Source organism: Botrytis cinerea, chromosome 11, assembly GCF_000143535.2.
Source record: "Botrytis cinerea B05.10 chromosome 11, complete sequence".
Lineage (NCBI taxonomy): Eukaryota > Fungi > Ascomycota > Leotiomycetes > Helotiales > Sclerotiniaceae > Botrytis > Botrytis cinerea.
The window spans coordinates 1877714-1905114 of record NC_037320.1 but is presented as its reverse complement, the minus strand read 5'-3'; the positions used below and the strand labels follow the sequence as shown (position 1 = coordinate 1905114).

The 27401-nt window shown below is 42.5% G+C and overlaps 10 protein-coding genes across 12 annotated transcripts; 7 read left to right on the top strand and 3 right to left on the bottom strand.

Moving 5' to 3' along the window:
* Positions 1 to 841: 841 nt before the first annotated feature.
* On the bottom strand, positions 842 to 3047 carry BcmctA. 2 transcript variants are annotated; one of them, XM_001546303.2, is made up of 2 exons: positions 2349 to 3047; positions 842 to 2231 (listed from the first exon to the last, which is right to left on the bottom strand). In XM_001546303.2, exons 1-2 carry the CDS (start codon positions 2602 to 2604, stop codon positions 1132 to 1134), a joined length of 1356 nt encoding a protein of 451 aa, XP_001546353.1. In that variant the 5' UTR covers positions 2605 to 3047; the 3' UTR covers positions 842 to 1131. The 2 variants fall into 2 exon arrangements, with proteins under 2 accessions (XP_001546353.1, XP_024551868.1); XM_024696065.1 differs by having other exon boundaries at positions 842 to 3047.
* A 28-nt stretch (positions 3048 to 3075) lies between these two features.
* BCIN_11g05340 (hypothetical protein) lies at positions 3076 to 6233 on the top strand. The gene is made up of 4 exons (XM_024696064.1): positions 3076 to 4095; positions 4286 to 5196; positions 5308 to 6016; positions 6068 to 6233. The coding sequence occupies exons 1-4, from the start codon at positions 3469 to 3471 to the stop codon at positions 6146 to 6148; spliced, it is 2328 nt and encodes a 775-aa protein (XP_024551867.1). The 5' UTR covers positions 3076 to 3468; the 3' UTR covers positions 6149 to 6233.
* A 1161-nt stretch (positions 6234 to 7394) lies between these two features.
* On the top strand, positions 7395 to 7827 carry BCIN_11g05330 (hypothetical protein; the record flags this gene model as incomplete). The annotated part of the gene is made up of 2 exons (XM_001546301.1): positions 7395 to 7489; positions 7584 to 7827. 2 exons carry the CDS (start codon positions 7395 to 7397, stop codon positions 7825 to 7827), a joined length of 339 nt encoding a protein of 112 aa, XP_001546351.1.
* Positions 7828 to 11222: 3395 nt separating this feature from the next.
* Positions 11223 to 13391, top strand: BCIN_11g05320 (hypothetical protein). The gene is made up of 5 exons (XM_024696063.1): positions 11223 to 11475; positions 11534 to 11768; positions 11815 to 11840; positions 11890 to 12689; positions 12753 to 13391. The coding sequence occupies exons 1-4, from the start codon at positions 11290 to 11292 to the stop codon at positions 12604 to 12606; spliced, it is 1164 nt and encodes a 387-aa protein (XP_024551866.1). The 5' UTR covers positions 11223 to 11289; the 3' UTR covers positions 12607 to 12689; positions 12753 to 13391.
* Positions 13392 to 16051: 2660 nt separating this feature from the next.
* Positions 16052 to 19049, top strand: BCIN_11g05310 (hypothetical protein). The gene is made up of 5 exons (XM_024696062.1): positions 16052 to 16252; positions 16314 to 16477; positions 16547 to 17174; positions 17377 to 17822; positions 18123 to 19049. Exons 1-5 carry the CDS (start codon positions 16174 to 16176, stop codon positions 18783 to 18785), a joined length of 1980 nt encoding a protein of 659 aa, XP_024551865.1. The 5' UTR covers positions 16052 to 16173; the 3' UTR covers positions 18786 to 19049.
* Positions 19050 to 19540: 491 nt separating this feature from the next.
* Positions 19541 to 21497, top strand: BCIN_11g05300 (hypothetical protein). Its single transcript, XM_001546293.2, has 3 exons — positions 19541 to 19691; positions 19749 to 20029; positions 20081 to 21497. The coding sequence occupies exons 1-3, from the start codon at positions 19616 to 19618 to the stop codon at positions 21389 to 21391; spliced, it is 1668 nt and encodes a 555-aa protein (XP_001546343.1). The 5' UTR covers positions 19541 to 19615; the 3' UTR covers positions 21392 to 21497.
* A 123-nt stretch (positions 21498 to 21620) lies between these two features.
* On the bottom strand, positions 21621 to 22747 carry Bcdph5. Of its 2 annotated transcripts, none has more exons than XM_024696061.1 (3): positions 22569 to 22747; positions 22391 to 22521; positions 21621 to 22332 (listed from the first exon to the last, which is right to left on the bottom strand). In XM_024696061.1, exons 1-2 carry the CDS (start codon positions 22701 to 22703, stop codon positions 22516 to 22518), a joined length of 141 nt encoding a protein of 46 aa, XP_024551863.1. In that variant the 5' UTR covers positions 22704 to 22747; the 3' UTR covers positions 21621 to 22332; positions 22391 to 22515. The 2 variants fall into 2 exon arrangements, with proteins under 2 accessions (XP_024551863.1, XP_024551864.1); XM_024696060.1 differs by having other exon boundaries at positions 22391 to 22515.
* A 139-nt stretch (positions 22748 to 22886) lies between these two features.
* BCIN_11g05280 (hypothetical protein) lies at positions 22887 to 23801 on the top strand. The gene has a single exon (XM_001546291.2). It carries the CDS (start codon positions 22989 to 22991, stop codon positions 23694 to 23696), a length of 708 nt encoding a protein of 235 aa, XP_001546341.1. The 5' UTR covers positions 22887 to 22988; the 3' UTR covers positions 23697 to 23801.
* Positions 23802 to 23819: 18 nt separating this feature from the next.
* Positions 23820 to 25088, bottom strand: BCIN_11g05270 (hypothetical protein). Its single transcript, XM_024696059.1, has one exon. It carries the CDS (start codon positions 24825 to 24827, stop codon positions 23835 to 23837), a length of 993 nt encoding a protein of 330 aa, XP_024551862.1. The 5' UTR covers positions 24828 to 25088; the 3' UTR covers positions 23820 to 23834.
* A 484-nt stretch (positions 25089 to 25572) lies between these two features.
* BCIN_11g05260 (hypothetical protein) lies at positions 25573 to 27006 on the top strand. The gene is made up of 3 exons (XM_001545097.2): positions 25573 to 26131; positions 26181 to 26382; positions 26436 to 27006. The coding sequence occupies exons 1-3, from the start codon at positions 25850 to 25852 to the stop codon at positions 26684 to 26686; spliced, it is 735 nt and encodes a 244-aa protein (XP_001545147.1). The 5' UTR covers positions 25573 to 25849; the 3' UTR covers positions 26687 to 27006.
* Positions 27007 to 27401: the final 395 nt, after the last annotated feature.

Sequence of the window (27401 nt, the reverse complement as noted above, 5' to 3'; positions counted from 1 at the left end):
ACAAGATTCATATATCGACCAAAAACCTCGAAGTAGATTAAAAAAAAAATTAACACATGATGCATCTTCGACCTCTAACGGCCCGGTGTTCCAATGCCTCAAAAAGCTTGCTTCAGCTAACCCTCTATCTGAATATCTTCCAAGAGAGTGCAATAAACTCAATGATAAGAAGTGCACATTCCCATCTCACATTTTCAAGGAGAAGGAAATACGCCGTCGGCCAGTCTACCCGCCTCCCTCTTGACAATCATCTTTCCACAAACAAGAATTCGCTATACCCAAACCCCCAAGAAAACATGGGGGAAGAATTTCCTGCACTTCAATCTATTCTCACCACATTCCTCCCTCACAATAAGATTTTTCAGGATTGCAGGAGATAGATTCCGATAATATATTACACGCAGTCAGATGCCGCTTGGCGTGCTTCGCTTAGACGACTGCGTGACTACGATAATTATAGGCTAAATTTCATGACAGTCTTGGTATTATGTAGAATTGAATTCTGGATAATCTAGATTTATCAAGCGTTTTCCGTCTTGCTTCTTTTCAGGTGACGTGGAACTTTCCGCGTGGTAAATTGTGGAATCTGGGGTACATGATTGTGGGTCTGGATGTACTACATTGCCAATCGATTCGAAATTAGGATTCTGTACGGGTTATACTCGGTTGTTTATAATACAGTGTATGTCTGTCTTTTCTTTCGTGTTTCAACTTTTGCTTGTTAAGTTATGGGATGTGTCTTCCTTATAATCGCTCTATCCTTTTAAACTGGGCTTTACTACTTTCTTATTTAATCACGCAATAAAAGTACTAAATTTTCATGTAGATAAATAGTAAATATGTCTATCACATGATTAAGAAGACTATTCTATAATAAAGATTGGTAGAAAAATAAGGAGAGAACCCGTGAAGTGTAGTCCAAAATCACATTAGCGTGCTTCCATGCAACACAATAGCAACCGTTCTTGGGTATCTGTTGCGCCGCAGATAAATCAATCGATGTAGTGATAAATAAAGTGGGAAATGTCTATGGCTGTAAACAATAACCCATTTGCATTTTCATTCTTCGTCCCGTCCCGTCCCGCGAAAGCAAAATAGCACTGTTCGTTTCTGGCCCCATGGATCCACGAATTAAACCTTCTTCAGTATTCCACCTTCCACAACTTTGATCACGAGAACAGATAATCCACCAACCAACACCACAACACCACTGAAGTCCGCAACTTGATGAAAAGAATGGTAACGTTCGACAAGTGCACCATTGATAGGTGGACCTATCAAAGCTGCAAATGCGGTAACGAACATACCCATTCCCATATAGGTTCCGATGTTTTGAGGATTCTTAGGGACCATTGCAAGACATAAAGTCACTAGTGACACGATTGCTCCCGAACAAAATCCGTAGATGGCCGCAAAAACGATGATACCAGCATTAGACGTGATACTTTGCCAGCAAAATACTAATATTCCAGTGGAAACGCCGACCGCACATAACATATTCAGTCGACCAATTTTATCCGCCAAAATACCAGGAATAACACGACCAAAGAATGAAGCACCATTCAGTATCGAAACAAGGTATGAAGCCAACTCCGTGCTCATCCCATACTGAACGGCATATGATGGAAGGTAGAAGATAGGAATAAATACACCGAGAATCATCAAGAAAGCTGAGAAAAGTAAAGTGATATAAGGAAGCTCCTTGAATGCCGCTGGAAGGAAGAATGATTTTTTCCGAGGGGGCAGTCGCGCTCGGATAGTCGTACAGGAAATTCCAAGGACTGCAAGCATAATGAATCCGATAATTCGGACACTCCATCCAAATCCCAATTTTGGGTTCGCAAACATTTTTGCTAAGGCAATTGGAAATATAACTCCTCCCACTGAAGACCCGGCGACTGTGATGCCCATTGCCGCGCCTCTCTTTTTATTGAAGTATTGGCCAACAGCTGTCATTCCAGGCGCCATTGTCATACCAGTAGCTACTCCACCGAGAATACCTTGTGCGAGCATGAATTGATAGTATTCCTTGCAGAGACTGGTCATCATGACGCTAAAGACGTATAGAAGTGCAGCAGGCCATATTGTTCTTCCCCCATAACGATCGAAGAGTGGGCCACCAACGGCACTTCCGCTAAAGAGAAAGAATACCTGGAGAGATCCAATCCATGATATATCGGAAGGGGTTCGATGGGAGAGTTGATGGGTTTGGTAGTATTCTTGGTAAACGCCTGAGTAAATGGTTAGTTGTGGCCAATTTTCAAAAAGGGCGTTATCTGTAAAGGAGGGACGATGGTTGAACAATCTTGAGAAATCAAACGGGAGTTGTGAGGTTCCGATAGACCCACCGAAAGCATTTATATATCCAAATGTACAGAATAAAACTCCAGCTGCTCCAGCTGCTACAGACCAAGCCCTTGCTCCCCCGTCGGGAAAATCCATAATAAACGCATTTTGCTTTTCGCTTTCGCTTTGAACCGCTTCCAATCTTTCGTTCTTGGTTTCCGCTTCCTCCACTGATCTCTCGATGACAACGTCGGAATCGACGGCTATGCCAATGTTTGTGGGGCCATCCTTAACCTTATGGGTCTTGGTGGATTCCATTGTGGACGGGAAGACGCGTTCGCGTTGATTGTTTTGTAAGCAGGGATGGCGCGGATGTTGATAGCTTCTTGGTGTTGTTGCGTTCAATTTTGACAGAACTACGAAGATCAATATTTATTAACAATTGCAAGTTGTTGATTGTGAGCTCGAGGTTGTTGATGGCAATATATATATATATATATATATATATATCTTGATCGTGTCCAGTTCCCCATCTTTGGTTTATCTTTGCTTTTTACCATTGATTGTAATATGGCGGCAAGAGTATGGGCATAATCGACGTCGACGCCGATCCTCCCTCTCCCCCGTCCTCTCCATTGATGAAAGGGTGAGAAATCATCACGGAGAATTCTTAAATCCGGAAAGAGCGAGCTTCAGACGAGCATGAAATAGTCTGATTGGTTCCGAGTGGCTGGTATATACCGGTAAAGTTGTGGAAGTTCAAAGTGAGCTCTCGACAGCATCCGCCACGAGTTTTCTTACCAATTCTCGCTGTTGCCGTTTTGGTGTTAGCTCTTACTTTCCATCATCCGGCGTTTTCGGGTGACTCCACAATGTCCGAAATGTTTATAAACGATCCTCTTATCTCCGTTTATTGTATCGCATGAGCACGACTCTTTTTTCCCTTATAATGTCATCTCGGTCTTTTCGTTATTTTGTCTTCGATCCAACTAATACACCGTCATATATCCGTATAATCTCGACATTCCTGCCCTTCTTGCGGACATGATCTGCGTCTGCACTGTTTGCTTGCTCTACATACCAACCAATTCCACCGGTCTAATCTACGAATTGGCCGTCTCAATACACCGTCGGAATTAATTACTTCCGTCAAAAGCATCCAACTCAGTTCTTTTCTTTACAATGGACATCAATTCTATCGTATTACAAACATCAAGGATGGAAGGGGATCCTCCTCTGCCTCCTCCTCAACCCCGGAAACGTCGCAGGCCGGCCCTGTCCTGTATTCAATGTCGACGTCGGAAGATAAAATGCGATCGAAACATGCCATGTGGCCAATGTATCTCATCAAAGACATCAGAATGCCAATATAGCTCCGATCCAGCTCCACAGTCCAAAAGATCCCGGGTTAATGAGAATGGCCAATACCCTGTTACATCTTCAGCCGTAGGCCACAGCCCTGGAAGTACCACCCATGCATCACCAAACAGCAATGGCGGGACAGATAATGCAATCAGGGGTATTTTACCGAATTCTACAAGCTTCTGGGCTGAAAGAACCACTATCGATGAAGGGCCACTTCCACTTCGTGGACAGACCACTGCACCACGTCAAACCCCTTCGGACCCAACTGTACAAGCTCTTCTAGACAGAGTACATAAGTTGGAACAGATAATATCTGAGAATGATGCTATGGATGCTGGCCCAAGTCTAGTTAACGCTCCATACGTCAGAGGCCCTAGCTTAAGGGGAAGTCTTTCCAAAACAAGATTCTTCGGGCAAAGTCATTGGGTGAACTCAATTGATCAAGTAGGTTAACATGTTATAATTTTTCTCGGCTCCTTCCATGACATCTCAATGCCCCAGAATCACTTCTTGCTTATGTCGATCATCTTTTCTCACTCGCTCCGCTTTGAACCATGGCATTTGCGTTCGCGCAAAACTGACATTCTACCTCAATCATCTCAAATCAAGTTATCAATTGCTAATATGTTTAAAGTCTAACCATCTGAACAAACTCAAAGAACTTGGGCCATTAAGTAAGGGAGGGGAAGTTTTTGATTTATTGAACAAATGCAAGGCATTGGGTAAAAAGGCAAAGGAATTTAGAAGTGCGAAATCGTTAGTACCAAGTGAATACCGTGGTTATGTCCCGGAGAAGGAGATATCCGATCGTCTCGTCAACGCATATTTTCGAACTTTTGAATCCGTCTATCGAATATTACATATTCCAACATTTGAAGAGGAATATGCATCTTATTGGAAGGATCCTGAGGCAGCAGATATGGCTTTCGTCATAAAGTTGCTACTGGTGATGGCCATCGGAACAACCTTTTACGAAGATCCTATACAGGCCAGTTCTTTACATCCACAAGCTGAATATTGGATTGCTGCGGCTCAAGCTTGGGTATCAGCACCATTCGAAAAGCACCGTCTTAACATTGTAGGTCTGCAAATTCATTGTCTGCTTCTTGTAGCTCGTCAAGTGAAATCCGTTGGAGGCGATCTCACATGGATATCTTCTGGTTCTGTCTTTCATTTGGCTATGTCCTTGGGTCTCCATCGTGACCCGGTACACTTTCCCAAGATGGGCGCATATCACGCAGAAATGCGAAGACGACTTTGGGCAACAGTCTTGGAACTCTCTTTACAATCAAGTCAAGATCTTGGAATGTCACCTTTAATCAATACACAAGATTACGACACGCAGCTACCAGCGAATATCGATGATTCGGAAATCAGTGAAACAACCAAAAAAGTACCAGTGTCAAAACCCGTAACGACATTTACTCGAACTTCAATTCAAATATCCCTCATGAGGACCTTCTGTACGAGGCTCGAAATAGCAAAGGCCGTCAACAGCTTCAGAAATGAAACTTCATACGAAGATACGTTGCGTCTAGGATCTACGTAAGTACTCCCTCTTAGGAATTTATGATTCGAAATATGCTTCGCTGTATGCAACGGTATACTAGTTAAGTAATTGAAAGTTTATAATACACTAACGACTACAACTCTCAGGCTCTCAGCAGCTAGTCGCTCTAGCTCTGCATTACTTCAGTCATTCCTTAGATCTAATTCTGAACAAAAGCCAAACCCTTTTCAAATCAAGCTTCATGACTTTTACTCAACTCATTTCCTTTTAGCATTGCACAGGCCTTACGCAATTAAAGCCAAGGTCAACCCAACCTATTACTTTTCTCGAAAAGTCTGCCTCGAAACCTCTTTATCTCTTCTTGCACCAGCAGTATCAATTCCGGGGCAATCAAACGTATCCCAGCCTGACGATTGGACCCTGTTTACCTGGATTTCATCCGGTGTCATAAAGGGGAGCTACATACATGCACACATAGGCCTTGGCCTTGAACTAAACCAACAACTTGAAGAGGATCCTCCACTGTCTTTATCAATCAACCCACCACCACCTCAACAAGTAGAAATTCTACGCGTACTTAAGATTGGACGTGATTGGTCTTCTGAACGAATAATGAGAGGCGACACTAATATTAAAGGGCATGTGTTCATATCCTGCATATGCGGTCAAGTTGAAGCTCTCCAGAAGGGTGCTTGTCCTAATGAGGCAATCATAACCGAAGCTCGGAAGAGTGTAAACCATTGCTTACAGTTAATGATGGATAAATACAAAGACCAAGAAACGCAGACAAGTGCAGTAGCAAATTGTAATCTATCAGTGGATTCCGGTCTCAACGGTGTCGGCTGGGACGCAATGGTAAGCTTTTTCTTGTATTTGATATGATGAATAGGTACTAATGATTCCTAGATGCAAGACCCAAATGTCAACTTCAAATTTCCAGGAGACTGGGTCTTCTCTGGGTGGGAGGATGGTAATTTTATGATTTGATATGGTCGGTCCGTTTATTTGTATAATTAGCTTCAGGATAAATCAGTGTATTTACACGGCAAATAGAAATTTATCATTGATTACATCTGAAGCCATTCTTCCGTGTGTTGGTTTATTTTTAGTCAGCAATACTCCGTATGTGTCATATCGAGTATAAGTAACATGTCACTCTGCAGCCGAGTTGTATAACCTGAATGATTAACAGCTCCTTAATCATTAAGCACAGATTTTGCATCAATGCACAATTTCATACGACTATTGAAACATGAACATAATTTTCATAACAGAAAATGTATCCCGCCAAGGAAATCCGAATTTTGAATCTGCTGAAAGGTGGCGTGAGATTCTATGCGGCGTAGAAAAAGAGACACGGGATGGGCTGCGTATCTTGATGGATATCGTACGTATTGTTGGACAGAAATCGAAATCAGAAGAAAGTTTGGCTGTAAAAGTACTTCTTTTTTTGTCTTGTAGAAGTGGCGATGCCGAAAATTATATGGAAGTGTTCAGAAAGCTTGTGAAATGCCTAGTATACCATATTGGCTCACATTAGTAAGCACGATAGCTAGAGGCCCTCCCTGTTTACCGAGAACACACTTCCGCCTTAATTTTTAGGGTGTTGGTGAATCGGGTAAAATTGTTATAAATGTTTGTCTTACTTCGCCCCAGACTGACTGCAGAGCTACTGTTGTGTCCAATTTCTACTTGATCAAATTCATCCTAGGACTTATTTAATTCCAGTACCTATAATAAACAACGGATTCCCTATGATTCAATGAAATGTCATAAAGCTAAAACGTTTGGGTGTGTGTGACAATTTAACATGAACGAAGAATCACCTTCATCTCCTGAACAAGGGAATTTTGATACTCACCCCGAATCGATCCCCACCAGACGACACGGCTGGCAATTTTGGGCCATTTTCCCCGGCTTGTGTCTTGCATCCGTATTGTGTGCACTCGATTCCACAATATTATCAACCGCTTTACCTACGATCGCAGCCAATTTGAATTCATCATCAAGTTACGTTTGGATTATCAATACTTACACTGTTACTTTTACTGCGATACAGCCATTTTACGGGCAATTTGCTGATACTTTTGGGCGAAAAAGTGCAACTGTAATAGCAATATGATTTTTTCTCTTGGGCAGCGGGATCTGCACCGGTGCAGGTCATGCTAGTACTATGATTAGTGGGCGCGCAGTTCAAGGGCTTGGGGGAGGCGGCTTAAGTATATTACCAGCGATGGTAGTTTGTGATTTAGTTTCTTTGAGAGAGCGACAAAAATATACTGGATTGATCTACGGAGCGTTCGCTATTGGCACTTTCATTGGGCCTATGTGAGTGATAACATTATCTTTATTCGTTCCCAAAAATTGCTCCGACCGAATTGATAATTTCGTCATTAAAATGCTAATGCATCCTCTCTGCCAGAGTCGGAGGCTCAATGGTCGAACATATTGGATGGAGATGGATTTTCTGGCTGAATTTGCCCATCGGTGGACTGGCCTTACTTTCATTGATCTTCTTTTTTCGAGTTTCCTACGTCCGTTCTGGCCCAACCATATCAAACTTAAGAAAGATCGATTACCTTGGTAACACCTTGTTGATCGGAGCAATCAGCTCGATTCTGATTGCGTTATCTGGTACCAGCGTAGAGAGACCATGGGAGTCTTGACAGAGATTGGTGCCACTCTTGTTGGGTTTTATAGCTCTACCCTTCTATATGATCTTTGAAAACTCGCCATTCTGCAAGCAACCCACAACACCCTTACGACTATTCTCTCACAGAACATCTTCTTTAGCCTTTTTGCTCACGTTTCTTCATGGAATACTCTTGTACTGGGCCAGCTACTTTCTTCCTGTTTATTTCCAAGCCGTTTTGGAAGATTCTCCGCAAAAGTCGGGGATTCATACTCTTGCAGCAGCAATACCAATGGTTCCCTTTGGCATTTTAGGCGCATTTTGAATTGCTAAAGTTGGACACTACAGGCTCAATCAAATCGTGGGGTTCGTACTTGCTACTATTGCCATTAGATGCTTCAGCATTCTGGATCAGAATTCTTCTACCGCCGTTTGAGTCATACTACAAATAGTTTTTGCGGCCGGTGCAGGAATTTTGTTTACAGCTACATTACCTGCAATACAAGCACCTCTCCCAGAATCTGACGTCGCAACCGCGACAGCAACGTGGGGATTTGTTCAAATCTTGGAATTTGTTTGTGGTGTTGCCATACCTTCCAGTATGATTTACACCATTGATTATGAGAATTTGAAGATGGTCTTCAGAGCTGGAGGTGCTTATGAGCATGCTTCGAAAGCATTTATCACTTCTTTGTCAGAGAAATTGCAAATGCAAGTTGTGAAACTATTCGTGGTCAGCTTGAAGCTAGTGTGGGAGGTTAGATTAGCATTTGCTGTCTTTGGATTACTCGCATCTTTTTTTGTGCAAGATATTGAGCTGAGGAGTAACCTGGAGACAGATTTTGGATATGGAGAAGAGACTGACGCTACTAAAACTGAAAATATATCAGTTGGCCTTCTGTGATTTTAAGGTAACATATACTGTTAGTGTGTAGCTCGATGGTAAATTTAGGTGTTGGATAGGAGAAACTTGGATTTTAGGCTTTACTTTTTCTCAGTTCATCTTGGCAGAAGAAAGAGAGTTATTTGAAGAGTTCAAAGAATGTGAAATGAAGCTTCATTCCTGTGATTGAAGAAATGTTACGAATCTCAGAATCGAAAGGCAGAGTTCAGATCGGAACTGGTGTCGCCCAGTATTTATTTTCCCAAAGCCGTCCTATTTTTAGAGATGAATTGAGATGTGCAACAAAAAAGACATAATGTATCTTCCTCAAGATTTTTTTGGAGAATGTAGTGTTTTGGACTGGGTGTTCGTTATTCTACAGCCATGCTATGGAAATACTTATTAGCTTTTGACGCGCGGTTGAGGTTGATGAAAATTAGCTTGACTGTTGATTTACATGCAGAAGCCTACCCTAAAACAATTACTTACAGGCAGTACCAATCTTCAGCCTGATCTTTGAAGGAATATCTGCATTGAACTCTGGTAGAGATATTAATAGGAGGTAATAAACATGTCAGCCTTGTGGTCCATCGGTGGTTTCTTGGGCCATAGGGCCCCCGCATTAATTCTGCCTTGATTAACGTCATGTTTTATTTTTGTACTGCGTACTATGTAGTTTTTTAGCGCTTCTACTTTTAGCTTCTTGGTGTCTATCAGGATTCATACCATTAAGTATTGACAGGTGAGAGTAATATACACTACCAGAATTGTTTTGTTAATTACTTTTGTTGCATGTCTGAATTTGAGATACTATTAATATCGTTTTTGAGAGTGGCTGTGATTTCCAATTATCTGTGCCTATGATTCTGTAACATCCCATACTGTTGTCCCGTATTAGTCGTTGCTCAATAGCATGACATATTGCTCCGATAGATAGAATTGGGAGATTCGCTTGTCAGGTTCATATATTTTTTTGAGAAGCTCACGAGCATCTGTCGCAAACATAGATTTATTGGGATGTCTTCGAGAATCTTTGGAACAATGATTGAAATCACTGAGTATACTTTCAGCAACAAATTCAAGCCACCTATTTCTCTTCATCCCCTCATCACCCCACTCTATTTACCACCCATCTACCAATTCGTCTGTCCAGGCCAGAACTCTTAAGCCACACCAATGTCAACTCCCATCATTTGTTGCACATCGTAAATTGGGGCTCTAAAAATACCGTGTTCACCTCGCTTTCTCTTCAGTGAACGTTCCTTCCATCTTACTCTCGCTTAAGCTTATCGGCTTCTCCTTGTAAGATTTTTATGCAAGCGAATCTTATCGAAGTTAAATTTAGAGATGTTGTATCTAAGAATACAAAGAGTGTAGGATCATGCAGATCATCAAATGTTCGAGAAGCCTTGTGTTCGTTTCGATAAGCGCCGTAGTGGAGGTCTTGATGAAAGTGGGGTGAACAGGCTTTAGGGTGAGGATTGTGGGGAAAGAGGTCTCGATAACTCGATAAAAGAGATGCCTGTGCTGTTGTTGATTTCCGAAGGTTTTATAGAGACTTTTAACTTCTTCTCTATTTCACGGAGCTGATGTGCTGGGGAATTTCAGAAGGTTGATGAATATTGTTCTTGAGAAAAAGCGATGGTCATGTGACACCTCATGAGCAAACTGATCTAGCTTCCAACACACTGTTACATTGAGAAGTGAAGGTATACAAATGAGAAGGCGCGGCTTATAGCAGTAACTCAATAGTATCATCGAATATTCAAGACATTGTGGTATCGATCCAGGCACAACGGCACAGAAAATTGGATCTTGCATTTCTGGGTCTTCCCAGCACTCAGCCAGCAAATAATAAATCAAGAGGGCGTTGAAGCAGCGTCTCTATCTTCTTATATACTAGTAGTCAGAATTGAGTGCTTTAAAAAAATACTGTTGGAGATCCGAATCTCTCTCACCACGCAAAGGGGGCATCGGCAGGTTATTAGACCGACCACAACCTGTTTGGGAGCTGATTAAGGCTATCTTTTGGGGCAATCCACTTCAGACAAAGAATTTCAAAGGACTTGACAGTCCTTTGATGGCAGTCGAGGAGTCTACAGAAGATATTGAGGTGCACAAGGTGTACTGGGTGACTGTCAGATCGGTACATCAAACAGTTGGGTTGTGAAACAGTTCAAAAGCGGCCCATGACTGTGTGTTTCCCTGCCCTTGCGGATGAAAATTCATTCAAATCAATTCCTTCCATAAAATGACAGGTTCTCAGAATGATGACTTCACAGAAGAAAGGCACCTGCTTGGGTTGAACCATTATTATTGTCTAACCACAAAAATGTATGAACAGGCGAGATTGACTTCGACACAGTGAATTATCCCGTCACATAAGTTCACGTCTACGCGTTATCAATAAGCACGCGAGAGGTAAAATCACGCTAAAATAACAAATTTTCAAGACTAATAATAACCTTATGAAACAATTTACCAGATTTCCTGCCATGACTTTAGGAACCTGACCCCGCGGGTAATCTGATAAGTCTTGTATTGAAGAAAGAATTGTTTGACCTTGGTTTACAAGCCCCTTATTTTGATTCTATCTACTGCCTCTTAGACGCAATGAATGCCTCTGTCAAAGAAGATAGAACCACATCGCTGATGAAATGTGTTTTCCACATTGTTCGATCTCAAGCTTTGAATGGCCCAGAACCTCAATCACGGAAGGACATCATCGACAACTTTATCATCATACACTACGGAGTCTGCGCTAAGGACTTGCTGCCGATCATCGAACAAATGATTGAGGTAAAAGGATTTTGTTTAGGCTTGTTTTAGTGGAAGATTGCTAAGAAATACCTGCTAGGTCAAGGTTCTCCTTCCATCTGGCAATCGGGAAATATGCTGGAAAGGCATAGACGGTAGAACAGAACGCGAGAATTCACCTTTGTTTACCATTCATCCTGAATGCAATATCAATAAATATCGAGCAATTGAAACGTGCGCTAAACATCGATACAAATATCTGCGCCCTCCGCAGTCGACTTTGGGCAGCGAAGTTGCTAAATTGACGAAACGATGTGTAGCTTCAGTTAGAAGTGGTGGGTGCCATCCACAGATTGAACCGTAGCCATGCTAATTTCTCAGGAAATGACTTGGAAACAGATAAATTAGTTGGTTCATTGTACTATCTTCGTTTGAATCAGTTCTAATTCGATATAGATTCATCAGGCAATTAACTTGACCAAAGATCACAGTCGAAAGTTCCATAAAGACTACAGATTTACTCAAGCCACTATAGGCGATGCATCGACCTCGAGCATTATTGAAAATAAATCACTCGACAGTTGCGATCGCACAAACCTCCCCATTGTTCATCCCGAAGACAATGCTGTTCCTTCGAACTCTCAGCCATTCTCGTCACTACAATCCTCACGAAAAAAAGATGAGGATAATTCGGGTCAAAGATTAGGTATCTATGGAATAACCTCGATGCTTCGCGATTTAAATTCAAAGTACCCAAACGACAAGATCAAGGTTGTGTCCAAGAACAACGAGCTTTGGTTCGAATGTCAAGATTGTCCAGCCAAGCTTTATAAGATTTCGCAAGGTGGAAGCTGCATCTACCATATAAGATCCCATATCGAGGGTGCTGCTCATGCCGATAGAGTTGAGAGCAGAGTGACTCGCAATAGTGAGACAACTATCACCACCAGATATGTTCAAGTAAGGAAGGAAAGACTAGAGAAAATTAGAGGAAAGGACCCAATGAGCTCGCGATGGACATGGTGGCTTGATGAGAATCAAGCGCCAAAGTCTCGAAACGGAATTTTCGCAAACGAGAAGAATATCAACGATACACTTGCCACGAAATCTGCTGTTGCCAAACAATCCGCGACTCCGAGTTATCCCGAGAAATCTTCTGGCGATGTCAATTAGACTGTGTTAGATCTATTATGGTAAACAAGCGAACATATATAGAATCAGAATCCTCGCACTCTAGCAATAAACGAATTCGCTTGGTAGGTTTTTTGGTCACTGCGTTCATCGCTAATAAGATAAACACTAATAAAAATTGGGTCTAGGCTCAATCTCATGAGAACACTCCACGCTCAACTTTAGCCACCCATCTTACAGACGCTCCAGACGGTAACACACAGGCCACCAATTATGGTACACCTAGCAACCATACACAACCTCAATTGGGAAAAGACCAGCCACCAGATGGCCACGACGGTGCAGACAGAGAAGCTACAAAGAGTGCAAAAGTTAAAGCAGTAAAGGCTCGTGTTAAGGAATTAGAAGCCGAACGAGATTCTCAAGGTAAAACAATAGCCAAGCTTTCAAGGAAACTCCACAAGCAACGAAAAATTGCCACCACTCAGCAGGAAGTACTTGAACACTTGGTTGACAAAAATAAGCGACATTCTGGGTTGTTAGACTCTCTTTGTGAGTCTATTAACATCGCCAACCATCAAGTGTCAAAAATTAAGAAAGGCTACAAGAATGGTGTTACACTCCTTAATGGAAATTTCAAATTTCTTAAGGATGGTAGTATTGCAGTAAAAGCTGTTGCTGACGAGCATACCATTGAGCTTGACGAACTCAGAAAACGTTTGCAGGTCTTAGAAGAGAGTGATTTGGGCGCTGAAGACGAAGTACAAAAACGAGCTTCTCGCCTTAGAGATCAAATCAATGGTGATAATTGAATCCGATTAGTGGGAATGGGAGTGGGAGCGGTTGAATTACTTGAAGCATTAAGCTATATGTAATATGTAGAATTATTGCACACCTGATCACATTCCCATTATTTCATGATCCAATACTTTACTGTGTCTGTTGCGATGCTAGATTGATTTGAGCTCTGCAAATGAGAACGGAGGGTCCTAAATATAGATTATTGCAGGGTAAAATCACCATTTCCGTGTCCAGCATTTGCCTTCACACGGTGTGGCATTTGGTGAGACTCGTTGGTCATCTCAAATTCAAATTTATATACAGGTAAATTGCTGTTTGTATTGTGTTCAAACTTCACTGTCACTTCAGAACTAGATTCCGTGATTCCTTGTAGGTGTTATAACTGACGTGACTCCAACACTAGTCCAACGAGCACAAACACAATGGAGGACAAGCTCGAGCGCTCATTAGTTGAACAAGTCAAGCGGCCTTCGTCTCTCGCACATTCGAATGGAGGAGAAGATGTTATCAATTTAGATGAATTGGCAAAATCAGGCGTTATCCTTGACCAGTCTTTACTGTAACTCAACTAGGACCCTGCATCCGGGTGTGTAATTGCTACATATCTTGAATGGATATTATGACCCTGATCCCATTTTGAGACAACCGAATGCTTGACGTTTTGGCCTTCCACCATGGCAAAAAATACATGCTGAACTGGAAAATTTTAGAAAACATTTTCTAGACGACTTGCTTTACACGCTCTCTTACAAGAACGAATCATTTTATGTAAGTTGTAATGAGTGTTTTGGTCAATGTTTGAAGAGCAAATCAAAAGTCGGAACCGTTTATCGACATGCAAAAAGTATGCTGCACGGAAAGAGGGTCGATAGAAGATTAGAGTATAAAGGTTTAGACGGAACAAGAACCACGTGATTTACCAGGCAAAGAGGACTTGAGATTTCAGATGATTGAGAGAAAGAGAACCGGCAGGAGCTGCAATGACACCAGTCGTATCACAAACAAGGGATAGGCTTCATCAGCAGACCAATCAGCATACTAAATGATGAAAAGATATGGATGATGACTGTCCGTCAAAGAAACGCCAGCGAATAGCACTTATTCCATCTGATGCAAACTTATCGGGTGAACTTGCGTCTTCCCCACCAACTTATGGGTCCAAGAAGGATACAGAAACATTCATGGGCTCTCGATTTGAATAGTCTTCAATCCGAAGGCCCAATACCGATACTAAGTAACTCTATGGCAGAGATTTGCGTGCCTTCTATAGACATTATGAATCGGATGATGGAGGTGCAGATGCACGAACTTCAATGGCTAACGACGAGGCAAAAATATAGATTCGAGGATTTAACTGAGAAAATGGACAGGTTGCAAAAGGATTGGGGTTAAAATTGTGGACACGAGGCTTGATCACCAAGACTCTTTCATCAATGCAAGCTTGAAGGCACAAAAGCATCAAATTGAAAATTTAAATTCGAAGCTCTATGATTCCTTGGCCTAGTAGTATTTGCTTTGTGGACAAAGAAATCCAGTTCAACGGGAAACAGAAACTGAAGGACCGCCAGAGTTCAGTCATCGCGGATATGGAACATTAGTTACAATTGCATCAGGACCACATCAAGATCCCCACAGCCAAGAGATGGAAAGTTGAGAAATTAGAGAAACTAGCTCATTCATTCCCTCGTTGACGAATATAGCACAGCGTCGGCGATGCTTGTTGAACAAGCGAGAGAGAGATGATTCATACAAATTAGCAAATCGAAAAGCGCCGATTACAACAATACGAAAAAGAGGCTGAGCCTCCGAACGAACAAAGTGTTCTGGACCGAATTGCAAAAATGGAGAAAGTTGCCAAGGAATTCGCCAAACAGTTAAGAGGTGTAACTAACCTGATAGACAACCCTGACGTGACAAACAAACGAAGTGGTTTCAACAATTTTCAGATCGGTAGTCTTGTACAGTCTACTAAGATAATGATGATGCGTTTAGCAGCTTTTGAAGAGAAGAATGAGATGCGTGTTTCCAAAATCGTGGAATCAGAAGAAAGAAACGAGAGGTTACAAATTGAATTGAGGAACTTGCAATAGATTAGCTAGGGCTAGTACTGGCGAACGAATAGAAAGATCAGACTTAACGGAACTGAGCAAAATCGTTCTTGCTTAATGTTACTCCGTTGAGGTAGGGGTAGCTTCAAGCCACTTTTTTGAATTGCTGTTTGTCTTAAAGTTAGTCCAGTGAGATATATCTCTACAAAGTATTTTCCCGCTATACATTTTCCCTTCTCCACTGTTCAGAGCAGAATCAGAGTTGTCGATGATTAATTTGATTGAAAGTCATGCAACACAAAACCAATGAGGTAGTTCTGTGCATACAGGACATATAATCATCCACGGTTTTTGAAACGCGAAATAAAATAGATTGCGGGGTAATATTGATATTTGCTTTTACTCTCTACAGGGATACGGCGGGATGCGTAGGCTAGGCATTGATGGCATTGAGAGTGATTAGATCAATCAACTAATAAATAGCTACTGGAAGGAGAGCTATAATATAATAGAGCTCTCTGACTAATCCTAATTGGGAGTAGCTCCCCTGCTTTATCACCATAGGAACCATACCTTCTAACAATATTCAGTGTTTGCTTGATTGTTTACTTGGTTGTTCTCGTGCTTTTTTCTCACGCGCTCATACCCTTCTTTACATCTACTTCTTTAATATAAGCACAAATCAAGGGATCAATCTATTGCATTTATCTTCTACTCGTACCTTGTTTCTATACCACGAATAATTCATAGTCCTCGGAAAATGGCGTTGGAGACACCTCATTGGGCCGCCCCCAGAGTTTCTCCCCGATCTTTATCGCAAAACACAATTGAACTGCTGGGTAATTTTTTCTTCGGCTTATGTTACCTCTATTAATTGAGTGACTGTCTTACACATCTTAGGAGAAGTGAAGCATAACGATGAACTTCGCGAGGTGGAACATAGTTCATCCATTTTGAGCTCGTTAGCGAATCCCGTACCAGTTTCGTCAAGGAAGAACAATGAACCGCAAGAAATCGGTAGATCATCAAAGGTTATAATAGATGGATCTTGTTTAGTAGAAAGTGTATGTAACGTGTATTTTCTTTGATTACTATTTACTTCGGTTATGCAATAATGGTTCTGACCTTTCAAGGCTCCATCATACGACAAAGCGAAGGCTAAATTTGACGAGCTCGGGAAGAGCTTTCCAAGCGATTTGCCTTATATCATCACATACGAAGGTGAATCTCTAGGGGCCATATGCCAAGAATTTAGATGCAGATTGCTAATTGGGGGCTCTGCACTTGGTGGTATTATGAACCATGCGAACAGCAAACTGCATGGTTTCAACGTCGAAAAAAGGCTGCACGGGAACAATCTGGAAGAGATATCAACCTCCAGAGTCAGAGCACGAAGGAAGGCTATGCATAATCCATCCAAGCCAGGACCCTTTAAGAAAGTCCAAAACGAAAAGCCACGGGAGTCTTCGTCTGCCGAAGATGAACGTGCCGAAGCTTCCGAGCATTCTGAACCTGAGCCAAGAAAATCAAAACGCCGAAAATTAGCACCCGCTTTTCTCGCTAAAACCGATACAAGTGATCTTCAAACTAATATTACATGCTTGAAAACTTCCGTGGACAGGCCTCGACGATCAGAAAATAAAGAAACAAAGAGATCAGACGTTGCTTGTGAATGCAGACTTAATTGGGCTGAGAAACTTTTATGGAAAAAGGCTAGATACTCTAGAGCGAATTTCGGAGAATCAGAAACATCAACTCGAAGTAAGCAACGGGCAACTCAGGGAATTGAAAGCACAAAAGGATGCCTTTTTTCGCGAAGACAATATCAGTTTGGAGAACTTAGAGCGTGCCATTGGGGAACAAAAAGAATTCATCAATAATTTAACCAAGCTCCTGTCAGATGCGGAATGCAAACTGGAGGATCAGAAGAAATTTATCAATAATCTGACTGACCTCTTTCCAGGTGTGACGAGCAAGCTGAATGAGCAGAAGGAACTCGTTGACAGTCTTTCATCGAGAATGGAAAGTGGTCTGAAAGGACAAAAGGAAACCACCATGAATTTGTCCGAAGTGATAGAAAATAGCCTGAAAGGACAAAATCGAAGGATTGACCACCTGATGAAGGAATTGAAGAACTTGGAGGACAGCAGAAAATCCGATTACTTGCTACAGTTACACACCATGAATGAACTGCAAACCTTTCAAGTGCAGATTGCGTATCTCGAACAAAAAATATCCGAAATTCAACATGACGCCAACAAAAAGGTTTCTGAGATTATCGAGAAGCAAAATTCCTCTCACATTTCTTTAGACCGGATCGTGAAAGTAGAGAAGTCTATTGAAAGACTTACCAAAACATTAGAAGATCCATTTCCCGCTAACACTTTTGAGGCCATTGTAGATCGACTTGTTAGTTATACTGCAGAAAATCACAATAGACTAAAAGAGATGGTTAAAGAATCCGACGAGAGGCACTTAAATCAACGCGCCTCGTTAATAGAAGGGCTGGAAACAAAGATATCCTGCACTTCGCAAGCCGCCATTCATCGAGTTGCAAATTTGGAGGGTAGTCTCAAGTAGTTCCAAACAAAACTGGCAGGTATGGCTAGTCTAGCTGTGGAGCCTCAGTTGCAACGTTGCAAACAATACTCCAAGCTTCTTGAAAAGCAAGCAGTCGAATTTCGACCCTATATTAACCGGATCATTCAGTTGGAAGAGAATGTTTCTAATTCTAGGTCCCTCAAAGATGAACTTGACAGTTTGGAAACATGTACTCAAGGCTTTCAAAAGTGGTTAGATGAAATGGCTTGTGAGTCAGCAGAACACCGGTTGCAACAAAATAATTTACGCACTGAGTTCCTTGGAAGACAAGCGCTCGAATCTCAAACTTTCATGGGGCAAATTAAGAACTTGGAGAAGAATACAATGAACATGACGCGTCTAGTGGAAGAAACCAAAGTGTCTAGAGAGTCTATCCGGGAGCATATGTCAAAGTTTCAGTCCACATCCGATCAAGTCACCCAATTGAAAAAAGAAGTCCAGAGTTATGAAAATAAGCTCGACTCAGTAGCTATGGCTCTAGACAATCGCCGGTTACAACAATTGAAAGAGCATACAGAGCTCATCAAAGAGAAAATGTCCCACATTCGAACAGACTCCAATAACATGATTACAAAATGTGCTGCAGATCTATCAGATATGGCTGTTCAAGCAGCGAGGGCTGAGATAATAAGGGAAAACAGTTCTAGAGAACATCAGATTGATGACCTTGTACAGTCTATCAGACCGATAATGCTCCGTCTAGCAGATTTAGAGAGCACTGAGAGACAGTCTGATGATATGATGATGATACGGCTGGCAGCATTGGAGTAGAAGAGCGAGAGATAGGTTTCTAAAATCTTGGAATTGGAACGAAGAAATGAGAGTTTGCAGAGAGAACTAAAGAAGTTGTAGCAGCCCGCTATAGAGTAATTTTGGGAAGAGGTTATGGAGTGTGCGTAATTAGTGTGTCCGTCTTTCTTTACTAACTCGCGACTACTTGGAAGAACAGTCAAGCCAAGAGTCACACAACACTCATTTCTAAGTACAATCATGGCTGACAAATTCAACTCGTTTCAAATGTACAGTAATCACGCATGGAGACTGACTTCGGTATTAAAGCTACAGAAGCTATTCGAAAACTTTCAGAAATTTTTGGATGCCAGGACTCAAGTCAACGTTCCCTCATGTGCCGACCTAGACACACGAGATATGCGGTTGATGTATGGAAATTCTTTCACGCACAATCTATAATTGCCATGAAGTTTGAGCCCCATAGTTTTGTTTGAAATGATTGCGGCAATACTGCGCGTTTGCTTTTGTTTGTTTGCTTGCCTCAGAATGCGGTCGCAGTGTAGATCCATGTTCACGCGGAAGCCGACATCAACTATGATTCAAAGGAGCAAGTTACACGGGTGTTCGCATGTGCCTTTTCATAACTGAAAGATTCTGATGCGTCTAAACCAATTCGGTCTGCTAAAGGCAGTACCAAGAATTTGCCTGTAGCTTGCACTTGCACTTGCGCTGAGGCAATCGCACTCCTTTCCGAGGTGTGTTCCCCAATTTTACTCGCTTTCAAACTTGAAATAGGCCCACCCTTTTGTGCTCTGTTTTTCTGATATCGTTTGATGAACCTTCCGCATTTTCTTCTGTTAACCAGCAAGATGGAACAACCTTCCAGCTCTAGCCAGCGTGAGCCTTCATCTCGTTTCACAAACAATAATGACAGATACTCATCTGGTGATTCAATGCACTTATGTAGCATATTCAGTTGGATGTTTAACTAACAGTAGATAGAAGCAGGGCCATCGAGGCCAAACACTACCACAACCACAACCGAAAAGAGTACTGGTCTTGGAAGCCCACACCCATGGGAGCACTATTCAGATTTTGAGAATGATGATTATGATGATGACTACGATGGTGATGGTTCAAGCCTCCGTTCAAAAAACACGATTTTAGTAAGCTCCCTGCGAACCTTTACTCCGCAACAGGGTACAATAAGAAAGAGAAAGGCTTCTAGAGGCAACGAATCACCCTCAAATGTTGTCATCGACGAATCTTGTATAGAAGCAGTTGTATGTAGAGTTTCCCCGTGGATTGTGCAAGCACAAAACTGATAGCTTCAGATCTCTTCTCCAAAATTTCGGGCCGTAAAAACCAAAGTCGAACTTCTAGAGAAACAGTATCCCGATGACCTACCATACACAATTACTTTTGAGTACAACACTCAGAACCTGTTTCTAAAATGTCAAGAATGCAACAAGTCACTCAGTCTCTTGAAAGGGGGAGGAAATATTGGAAGTCACGCAAGTGGCGTTTTGCATTCAACGTGCGTCGATAAACGGCTACGAAAATTAGAGATGAAAGGTTTCAAGAGGCAATTAACCAAAGAAGTTAGGGCACGAGAATCAGCCTTGAATTCTTCGTCCGCGTTGACTGCAACAATGAGACCCCAAAGATTGCAGCGACAAAAACAGACTTCGAATCGGAAATATTCAGTACTTACGCCGTCAGAAAACTCTGAATCTACCCCGTCTTCAGAGGATGAACAACTGCGATCAAAAAAGCGGTTATTAGTAGCCCCTCCCCTTACCCAGTCATCTGCAGACATTCCACACCCTAATCTTGATAGATTCGATGAGATGTTGACGCAGCATCAAGAGTTTGAGAAGATATTAGAAGACTCAATCATTGGCATACATGTCCGACAATCAACCCAACACAATTTACTCGTAGACGAAGTACAAAAGAAGATATCGTATGGTCTTGGGCCCCTTGACAATCGAGTTACAGCCTTGGAAAAGCATGTTGAAGAATCTTACCAAAGCGCACAGCATAAGGAGCTCACCGAACAGAGAATAAGCAAGGCGTGGCATTCCTCAGAATCTGCACTTCGAGTAGCCAAGAAGCTAGAAGAAGATGTGAAGGCAAGCGAACAGAAATCATCTGCCTGCCTGAACCTAGTGAGGGAACTAGCGGAAGTGGTCAATCGAATCGAGAGATGGATATCAACTTCATCAGAAACCGATCGAGTTGGTAGATTAGGGGATGAAATCAAAGGAGTCAAAGAAGTGGTGACGGGCATTCTTCAGCAAAATATCCTCGACAAAGTAAACTACTCAGGCAAAGGGCCTCAAAATGTTAAGGCCTTCCAATCTCAGCCAGACACTGATCGAGTTGTTGCATTGCAAGAAAGAGTTAACACACTCACGACAAAACTTTCCAATCTGGCTGGTCTTGTCGAAAAGTATGAATTGCGTGCCAGTCACAGTAGCACTTTTAACGACGCCACCTTCATCGAGGATCTAAAAAAGTCCAAAGGGACGATGATGAAGCGCCTGGCTACATCTGAGGAGCGCTTGGCTGCCTTGGAGGAACAGAACGACAAACTCGTTTTTAAGATTAAGGATTTAGAAAAAGGAGAAGAGACGGCATGAAAATGGATGGGTGATGAGCCGAGACGGATTGGTGCAAGGATTTCTTTTAATGGGCCTTTGGATAAAATAAGGACCAGGATTGAATTCCATCCTTGGGAATATTTCAACTCCTGTGCAAAATAGATTGCTCTTGGGGTGTGTCGCGATCAGCTCATTTCACCGATATTGACGTGTCCGAAGCAATTCGTACTACGTTCTTCTCATCTCGATCCGCTGGAGCGACTTGAGGTGACTAAAAGTAATGTTCTTATTCACGAAGATCGCATCACTTGCGTTAATGCTCAGTCTTCTTTGCTTCTCTCATGTAGCTCTGGAAGATGTACATTTATACCTTTCCTTCATAATCTCTCTTCCAAATTGTATCCCAGACTCCCTTGTCCACCGCAAACTCCCTCACATAATCGTGCTCTAACTCATGCGTCCTCCTTCCGAGCAACACCAAACTGTGCAAGGGACCTCCCAATTGCTCATCGGCGTCACACAATTGTTTTAATGTCCCACTTACAAATTTCTCATCCTTGCAACCTACTCGAGCAGCACCCACGCAGAGACTCTCCTCATTGTAAACCCCTCCCTCTCCGTTCTCTGTCTTCATCTCCTCAATCTCCAACATTTGCGACGCGCACTGTCCTACAGTCATGTATCTCGGTGGCTCGTATATCTTTCTTCCTCTCGCCATATTCTCCATGGTTTGCTCCTTGACCTTGATGTCCAACAATACCAATGTGTGTAAACCGATATTCCTGTTCTCTCGAATACGATCGTAGAATGAGGCAGGCTTCCAGTTCTCAGTGAAGAAAACCATTGAGACAGTTTGGCCAAAATTGTAAAGTTGGAGACCGGTAGCACCAATCGCGGACATAATGGAGGCATTAGGAATAGTAGAGATTGGAATGTTCAAGGAACGGGCCCGAAGGACAAGATCAGTATGAGTGGTAGCACTAAATTTGTGTCAACACAAAACCTTCAAAAAATGAGGGACCATCATGTAGAACGAACCCAAATGGATCTCCCACAACCAAAAATGCAACATCCACATTTTGCGCATCTTCCAAGATATCGTCACTAGCACTCTCTACCATATCTCTGTCTGCAATAATCACTTCTCGTCCATAGTAGCTTTCCTATGTCTACATCAGTCAGCGCCTTACTTCCCCGGGTTCAGAAAAAGACTTACAAGAACTGATTTATCCACCAGCAAAATACTGGTGTAGGCTTCAAGGTAAACGCGAGCGCATTTCTTGACAGCCTCAAGTCCTTTGACAGTAATATCCGTCTCGTCAGAGAGACCAAGGCCAATGAGGTAAAGCATCTTTCTTGTCTTTTGTACTGCGGGAACAATTCAGTGAGGGGTTCGAACAAGAGTTCAAGAAAATTAATTTGCCCCGCATGTTTGATCATACATCCAGCATTCACCGCCCGGACCTTGAGAAAGGCACAATCGCAGCCTTCCTCAACCTTGCATAGAAAATCATTTGCGCCAACAATTCGATCAGTGACATACAGTCCATACTTCCGAAGAAGAATTGAGAGCTCTACATAAAATCAGAGATCACCTCACACCTCTCGCCATCAACAGCAACCCAAATTCGAAGCAATGTCCTCTAAAAAAGGCGCCTACGAAACTAATGCCTCGGACACCGATTTCCGCAAGAAATACGACCGCGAAGCTAACGTAGCTAAAGCGCGCGAACAAGAAGCAAAAGAAAAAGAAGAAGGGCGTTTACGATATGAGGCCAAGCTTGCCGGTAAAAAATACTACGCGCCTCTTACTGGCGACGAAACCCTTACATCTGCGCGCGCAAACCGTCTCGATGTATCTGCCAATGTAGGGAAAACTATACTGATGCCCGCGGGGGCGGCGACGGGCAAGAGAGGAAAGGGTGCAGGATTCTACTGTCAGGCTTGTGACTTGACTTTTAAGGATAGTTTGCAATGGGTGGAACATGAGAATAGTATGCAGCATTTGCGGGCAATAGGACAGACGGGAGAGGTTCAGAGAGCGAGTGCGGAGGATGTGAGGAGGAGGATTGATGAGATTTGGGAGAGGCTAGAGAGGGAGAAACATGAGGAGGTTGTTACTTTGGGGGAGAGATTGGAAGGAAGAAGAATTGAGGATGAAAAGGAAAGAGAGGAAAGGAAGCAGAAGAGGAGAGAATTGGCCGAGAGAAAGAAGGAGGCAAAGGATAAGGAAATCGCGGTCAAGAAGGAATATGGGGAAGATGTCAGGGTGGAGGGCGAACATGACGAAGACGACATGATGGCTAGTATGGGGATCGTTGGATTTGGATCATCGAGAAAGTGAAGATATATTGTTTGCACATGGGATTTAGCGACGGTGTTCAGGACGGAGTACATTAAGTGATACAAGTTGTACAATTGGGTTTTATACAGGTCAATATATATTACAATTACTGCCGATCTGACTTGTTGGTTGCCATTACTACTTTATATTCGTGCCCGCCATATGCTGCGGAACACCATTCGAAGGACCATGTCCATCTGGTATACCATTTGGGTGAGATATCTGCTTGTTAAGCCAATCCCTGAACTTTTTCCTCCTGGACAATTTTACTGGCGAATCGTCTACTTCAGTCTCGTCACCACTCTGCATTTCATCTGACAAATCAATATCCGGAGCCCATCTTTCCTCATCCCCACAGACAACCACATACCAATTGCACACTGCCTCTGCCTCCAAGTTTTGCCTCAATCTATCAAGCCATCCTGCTTTTTCGTTCCTCTTGCTAATTTCTTCTGGACTCGTTCCCAATTCTTCGCAATTAGGAGGCACAGGTTCTGCTTCTGCTTCTGCTTCTGCAACATTGGCTTTATACTTCTCCATCTCTTCGCATATATCAACACCCAGCCCAATTTCAACCATGTAATCTGACACATAGGCCCACGGCTGACTGGTCGTTTTCAAATCCCCTGGATCGTATTGTTCGACCAATTTAATCGCACTCCAATCATTAAACCGCAATGGCTTTTCTAGTCCATTGTGTGGCTGTTCTCTCGGGATCGCATTTGTAGCTCCAGATGCTGATCTACTATGTAAAGTTTCCGACCCCGAATTACTAGCATTGTTCTGTCCGTTTGAATTGCCCTTTCTCAATGTTGAGCTGGACTTCTTCTTGTGAGGTGACGACTTTAAAGACATCATGGAGTTTTTGTTCTTCTTCGTTAGGGTTTTAGGAGATTTCGGCTGGGGAGTTGTGCATTCTGTGGGGGGACTGGGAGTAGGTGCAATATCAATAGGAGCCGGACTGCTTGGTGGAAGAAAATCGAATTGTTTGTAAAAGGAATTGAGGAGGGCATTCGAGGTCAGAGGCGCCATTAACCATTCTGGAGCTGCATCTTCGATATCATTTAGAATCACATAAATACGGATATTCTCTCTTTTCCAACGGAAGCCATGGAGGAGGTAGGTAGGCATGTTTGTGTGATTGCGGTGGTGAGAATGTTGGATGTGGTGATATTGGGGGGCACACCAGAAGGATATCAGCTTTTAAATATCATATCTGATGATTTGGGGAGTAACTTCTCTTGGAATATTGAAAAAAATATAACTAAAGGGAAATTGCGATTGGCAATTGCCGCTGCGAAAAGAGTTGCGAGGCTATCTTTTCCGGGGTTCACTAGAGCCGAAGTCTGTGCGACGGTGATGTTGGTGATGTTGGTGCGAACCTCTAAGCTCGACTTCAAGCTTCTCTGAGTGAAACAGCCCCAACTCTATCTCGCTCGTCGATTGATCGTATTGCTGAAACACTGTCTCGAACGGTGATGGATGGATATATACAGCCCTTCAACTTGGGGAAGCCCGGCTCAGCCCCGAGTATGCCGTCGTGATTTCTGGCTTCAAGGGAGGATTGTGTTGTTGACGCTTCTGGGGCGAAGACTCCTCGTTGTCAGTGCAGTTTCGAAGACGGTTTCTACCTCAATCACCTAATCAGTTGCAGACATGAAGTTTTTTTCATTCTATCTGCCCTTTCACTTGTCCTCTCAGGTGTTGAATCTCCAATGCATCCACAAAATTCTAACCGCGCCAATAATTGTAGAATATCTCTATATCCTTGCCATATCCATTCGCGGGGGAAATGATCTTGTTATTTAGATGGGATACTATGGCTTCTTAGCATTTTTTGATAGACGTCCAAAGCTTTCATAGTGAATACTATAATGAGGCTATGGATATCTTCACTCTCATCTGATGAAGAGCTCGGTAGTTTCCGAGTCTCTGTAAACAAACAAATCTCAAAACTTCACGGGAGAACTCGTTTTCAAGACAAGTGTATCATTCATCGCACAAACTGTTACGAAATATCTCTGTGTATTCTCTTTCCAATCTCTTGCCAATCTTCTGCAATATCTCTGGTCGCAATACAAAGCAAAGACCGTACAGAGGATCAAGCAGACCACTCCACTACTATCCAACCCCGCACTCTCATATTGTACGCGATGCCTCCCAGCATTATTCCAGATGGCATGGTACAAGATCTTCTCGATTTTATTCGTGAAGCAGTTCCTGTTATCTATGAAGCAAGCATTGAACTGCTGGTATTAATCCTCGAAAATTGTCCTGCTACATCAGATGTAGCTAAGTCTCACGGCCGCTGGATACACATCAATATTATGCGACAGCTCTTACTATTAGGGGAAGAAGAGAGAAAAGAATGGGTGATCGACCTATTCGGCGGCAAAAATTACACTGCGGAACTCTTCGGGGAGACAATGATCGAGGTAAGTTAGGCCAATCCTCGCGGGACTGATATGATTCTTATAACAATAGAGCGGAATTTGGAAAGAATCCAAAGACGAGAATGGATTTACTTTCTATTCTATGAATCGACAAAAAGAAGCGAATCTTCGCAAATGGCTTTCACAACCTAGAATCCAGGAGATTTATAAAGGTGAAGTAATGGAATGCCTGCCTCTGATCGCGAAGAAGAGTGTTGAAGGATCCGATTACATACCAAAGAAAGGTCCCAAATGTGAGAAACTGTGCTATTTGTTCATCTACCAATATACTGACAGACTCCGCCAGCAAAATACAAAGTCATCGCTCCAGATTGGCAGAAGGAATTCATCGAAACCAAAAAACAACTCGCACAATCACAAGCCCTTATTGAAAGCCTACAGGAAGCTGTGCAAGCAGCGAATGACATCATAGATACTCAAAACACTGTCCTCGAGAATACAAATCAGCAATTGAAGGTGGCACGTACGGCTAATGCAAGGTCGGAAAAGGTGTGGATGAAGAGATACAAGAAGTTTTTCAAACGCTCGTGGAGCTAGGTGATCTCTAAGGGTTAGCATTGGTGGGGATATGGAGTCATGGAGTTGTGGAGCTACAGGCTATGTCTGAATAGGAGTTTGGGGGTATGTTCTGGAACTTGGAGGGGAATGTTTCAATGGTTGTCAGGACTACCCTTGGACATTGAAACATATCGATCTGCAACAATTCGTTTTGAAGAGTATTCCAGATTTATTGAAAGGTTATGGAAGGTTCTGAGGCGGTCCAGAGGTGTGAATTAGCGTGGAGCTACGGAGAGCTAGAGATAGACTTTCTTTCATCGGAAGACTTGTTGGGGCTTCCCTTGTAATTTTAAGATTCAGACGTGCAACAAAACTTTCTTGTAACTGTGGCTAGATGACATTTGCGATAGATGTGATGATAGAGTGCTTGTTTCCATACCATACCCCGACCGCCATCGCTTTGCTTGCAGTGTCTCGTTTTCGGAATATACCTTCCTGTTTTATGACTTAGATGAGTTTTGAGTAATATTTAATGTCGTTTTGATATCACCTCGTTCCAATAAAGCCTTTTCAACATATGGGTATTCATCATTTCATACTCATCCTGATAATATATTAGCTTCTAGAGATGCTCAAAGAATACTGCGCGATTTTTTACATCTAAATGATAGAAAATTCTTCCCCGTTCGAAATAATGAACCAAAATGTCATGGAATTCTCGTCTAAATATACAGTATGACGCCAGTCACGTCTC

What these genes read in the sequence shown, in the direction of transcription:
- BCIN_11g05310 (XM_024696062.1), top strand. Translation starts at nt 16,174, where the DNA reads ATGGCGTTGGAGACACCTCATTGGGCCGCCCCCAGAGTTTCTCCCCGA. An exon ending in GATCTTGTTTAGTAGAAAGT is followed by an intron (nt 16,478 to 16,546) that starts GTATGTAACGTG and finishes TGACCTTTCAAG; the next exon opens with GCTCCATCATACGACAAAGC. An exon ending in ATCAGAAACATCAACTCGAA is followed by an intron (nt 17,175 to 17,376) that starts GTAAGCAACGGG and finishes ACCTCTTTCCAG; the next exon opens with GTGTGACGAGCAAGCTGAAT.
- BCIN_11g05270 (XM_024696059.1), bottom strand. Translation starts at nt 24,827, where the DNA reads ATGCCTACCTACCTCCTCCATGGCTTCCGTTGGAAAAGAGAGAATATC.
- BCIN_11g05280 (XM_001546291.2), top strand. Translation starts at nt 22,989, where the DNA reads ATGTCCTCTAAAAAAGGCGCCTACGAAACTAATGCCTCGGACACCGAT.
- BCIN_11g05340 (XM_024696064.1), top strand. Translation starts at nt 3,469, where the DNA reads ATGGACATCAATTCTATCGTATTACAAACATCAAGGATGGAAGGGGAT. An exon ending in GGGTGAACTCAATTGATCAA is followed by an intron (nt 4,096 to 4,285) that starts GTAGGTTAACAT and finishes ATATGTTTAAAG; the next exon opens with TCTAACCATCTGAACAAACT. An exon ending in ACGTTGCGTCTAGGATCTAC is followed by an intron (nt 5,197 to 5,307) that starts GTAAGTACTCCC and finishes TACAACTCTCAG; the next exon opens with GCTCTCAGCAGCTAGTCGCT.
- BcmctA (XM_024696065.1), bottom strand. Translation starts at nt 2,604, where the DNA reads ATGGAATCCACCAAGACCCATAAGGTTAAGGATGGCCCCACAAACATT.
- Bcdph5 (XM_024696060.1), bottom strand. Translation starts at nt 22,703, where the DNA reads ATGCTTTACCTCATTGGCCTTGGTCTCTCTGACGAGACGGATATTACT. An exon ending in TGGTGGATAAATCAGTTCTT is followed by an intron (nt 22,516 to 22,568) that starts GTAAGTCTTTTT and finishes ATGTAGACATAG; the next exon opens with GAAAGCTACTATGGACGAGA. An exon ending in GTTGTGGGAGATCCATTTGG is followed by an intron (nt 22,333 to 22,390) that starts GTTCGTTCTACA and finishes ACACAAATTTAG; the next exon opens with TGCTACCACTCATACTGATC.
- BCIN_11g05300 (XM_001546293.2), top strand. Translation starts at nt 19,616, where the DNA reads ATGGAACAACCTTCCAGCTCTAGCCAGCGTGAGCCTTCATCTCGTTTC. An exon ending in TAATGACAGATACTCATCTG is followed by an intron (nt 19,692 to 19,748) that starts GTGATTCAATGC and finishes AACAGTAGATAG; the next exon opens with AAGCAGGGCCATCGAGGCCA. An exon ending in AATCTTGTATAGAAGCAGTT is followed by an intron (nt 20,030 to 20,080) that starts GTATGTAGAGTT and finishes TGATAGCTTCAG; the next exon opens with ATCTCTTCTCCAAAATTTCG.
- BCIN_11g05260 (XM_001545097.2), top strand. Translation starts at nt 25,850, where the DNA reads ATGCCTCCCAGCATTATTCCAGATGGCATGGTACAAGATCTTCTCGAT. An exon ending in TCGGGGAGACAATGATCGAG is followed by an intron (nt 26,132 to 26,180) that starts GTAAGTTAGGCC and finishes TTATAACAATAG; the next exon opens with AGCGGAATTTGGAAAGAATC. An exon ending in ACCAAAGAAAGGTCCCAAAT is followed by an intron (nt 26,383 to 26,435) that starts GTGAGAAACTGT and finishes AGACTCCGCCAG; the next exon opens with CAAAATACAAAGTCATCGCT.
- BCIN_11g05320 (XM_024696063.1), top strand. Translation starts at nt 11,290, where the DNA reads ATGAATGCCTCTGTCAAAGAAGATAGAACCACATCGCTGATGAAATGT. An exon ending in TCATCGAACAAATGATTGAG is followed by an intron (nt 11,476 to 11,533) that starts GTAAAAGGATTT and finishes AATACCTGCTAG; the next exon opens with GTCAAGGTTCTCCTTCCATC. An exon ending in TGTAGCTTCAGTTAGAAGTG is followed by an intron (nt 11,769 to 11,814) that starts GTGGGTGCCATC and finishes CTAATTTCTCAG; the next exon opens with GAAATGACTTGGAAACAGAT.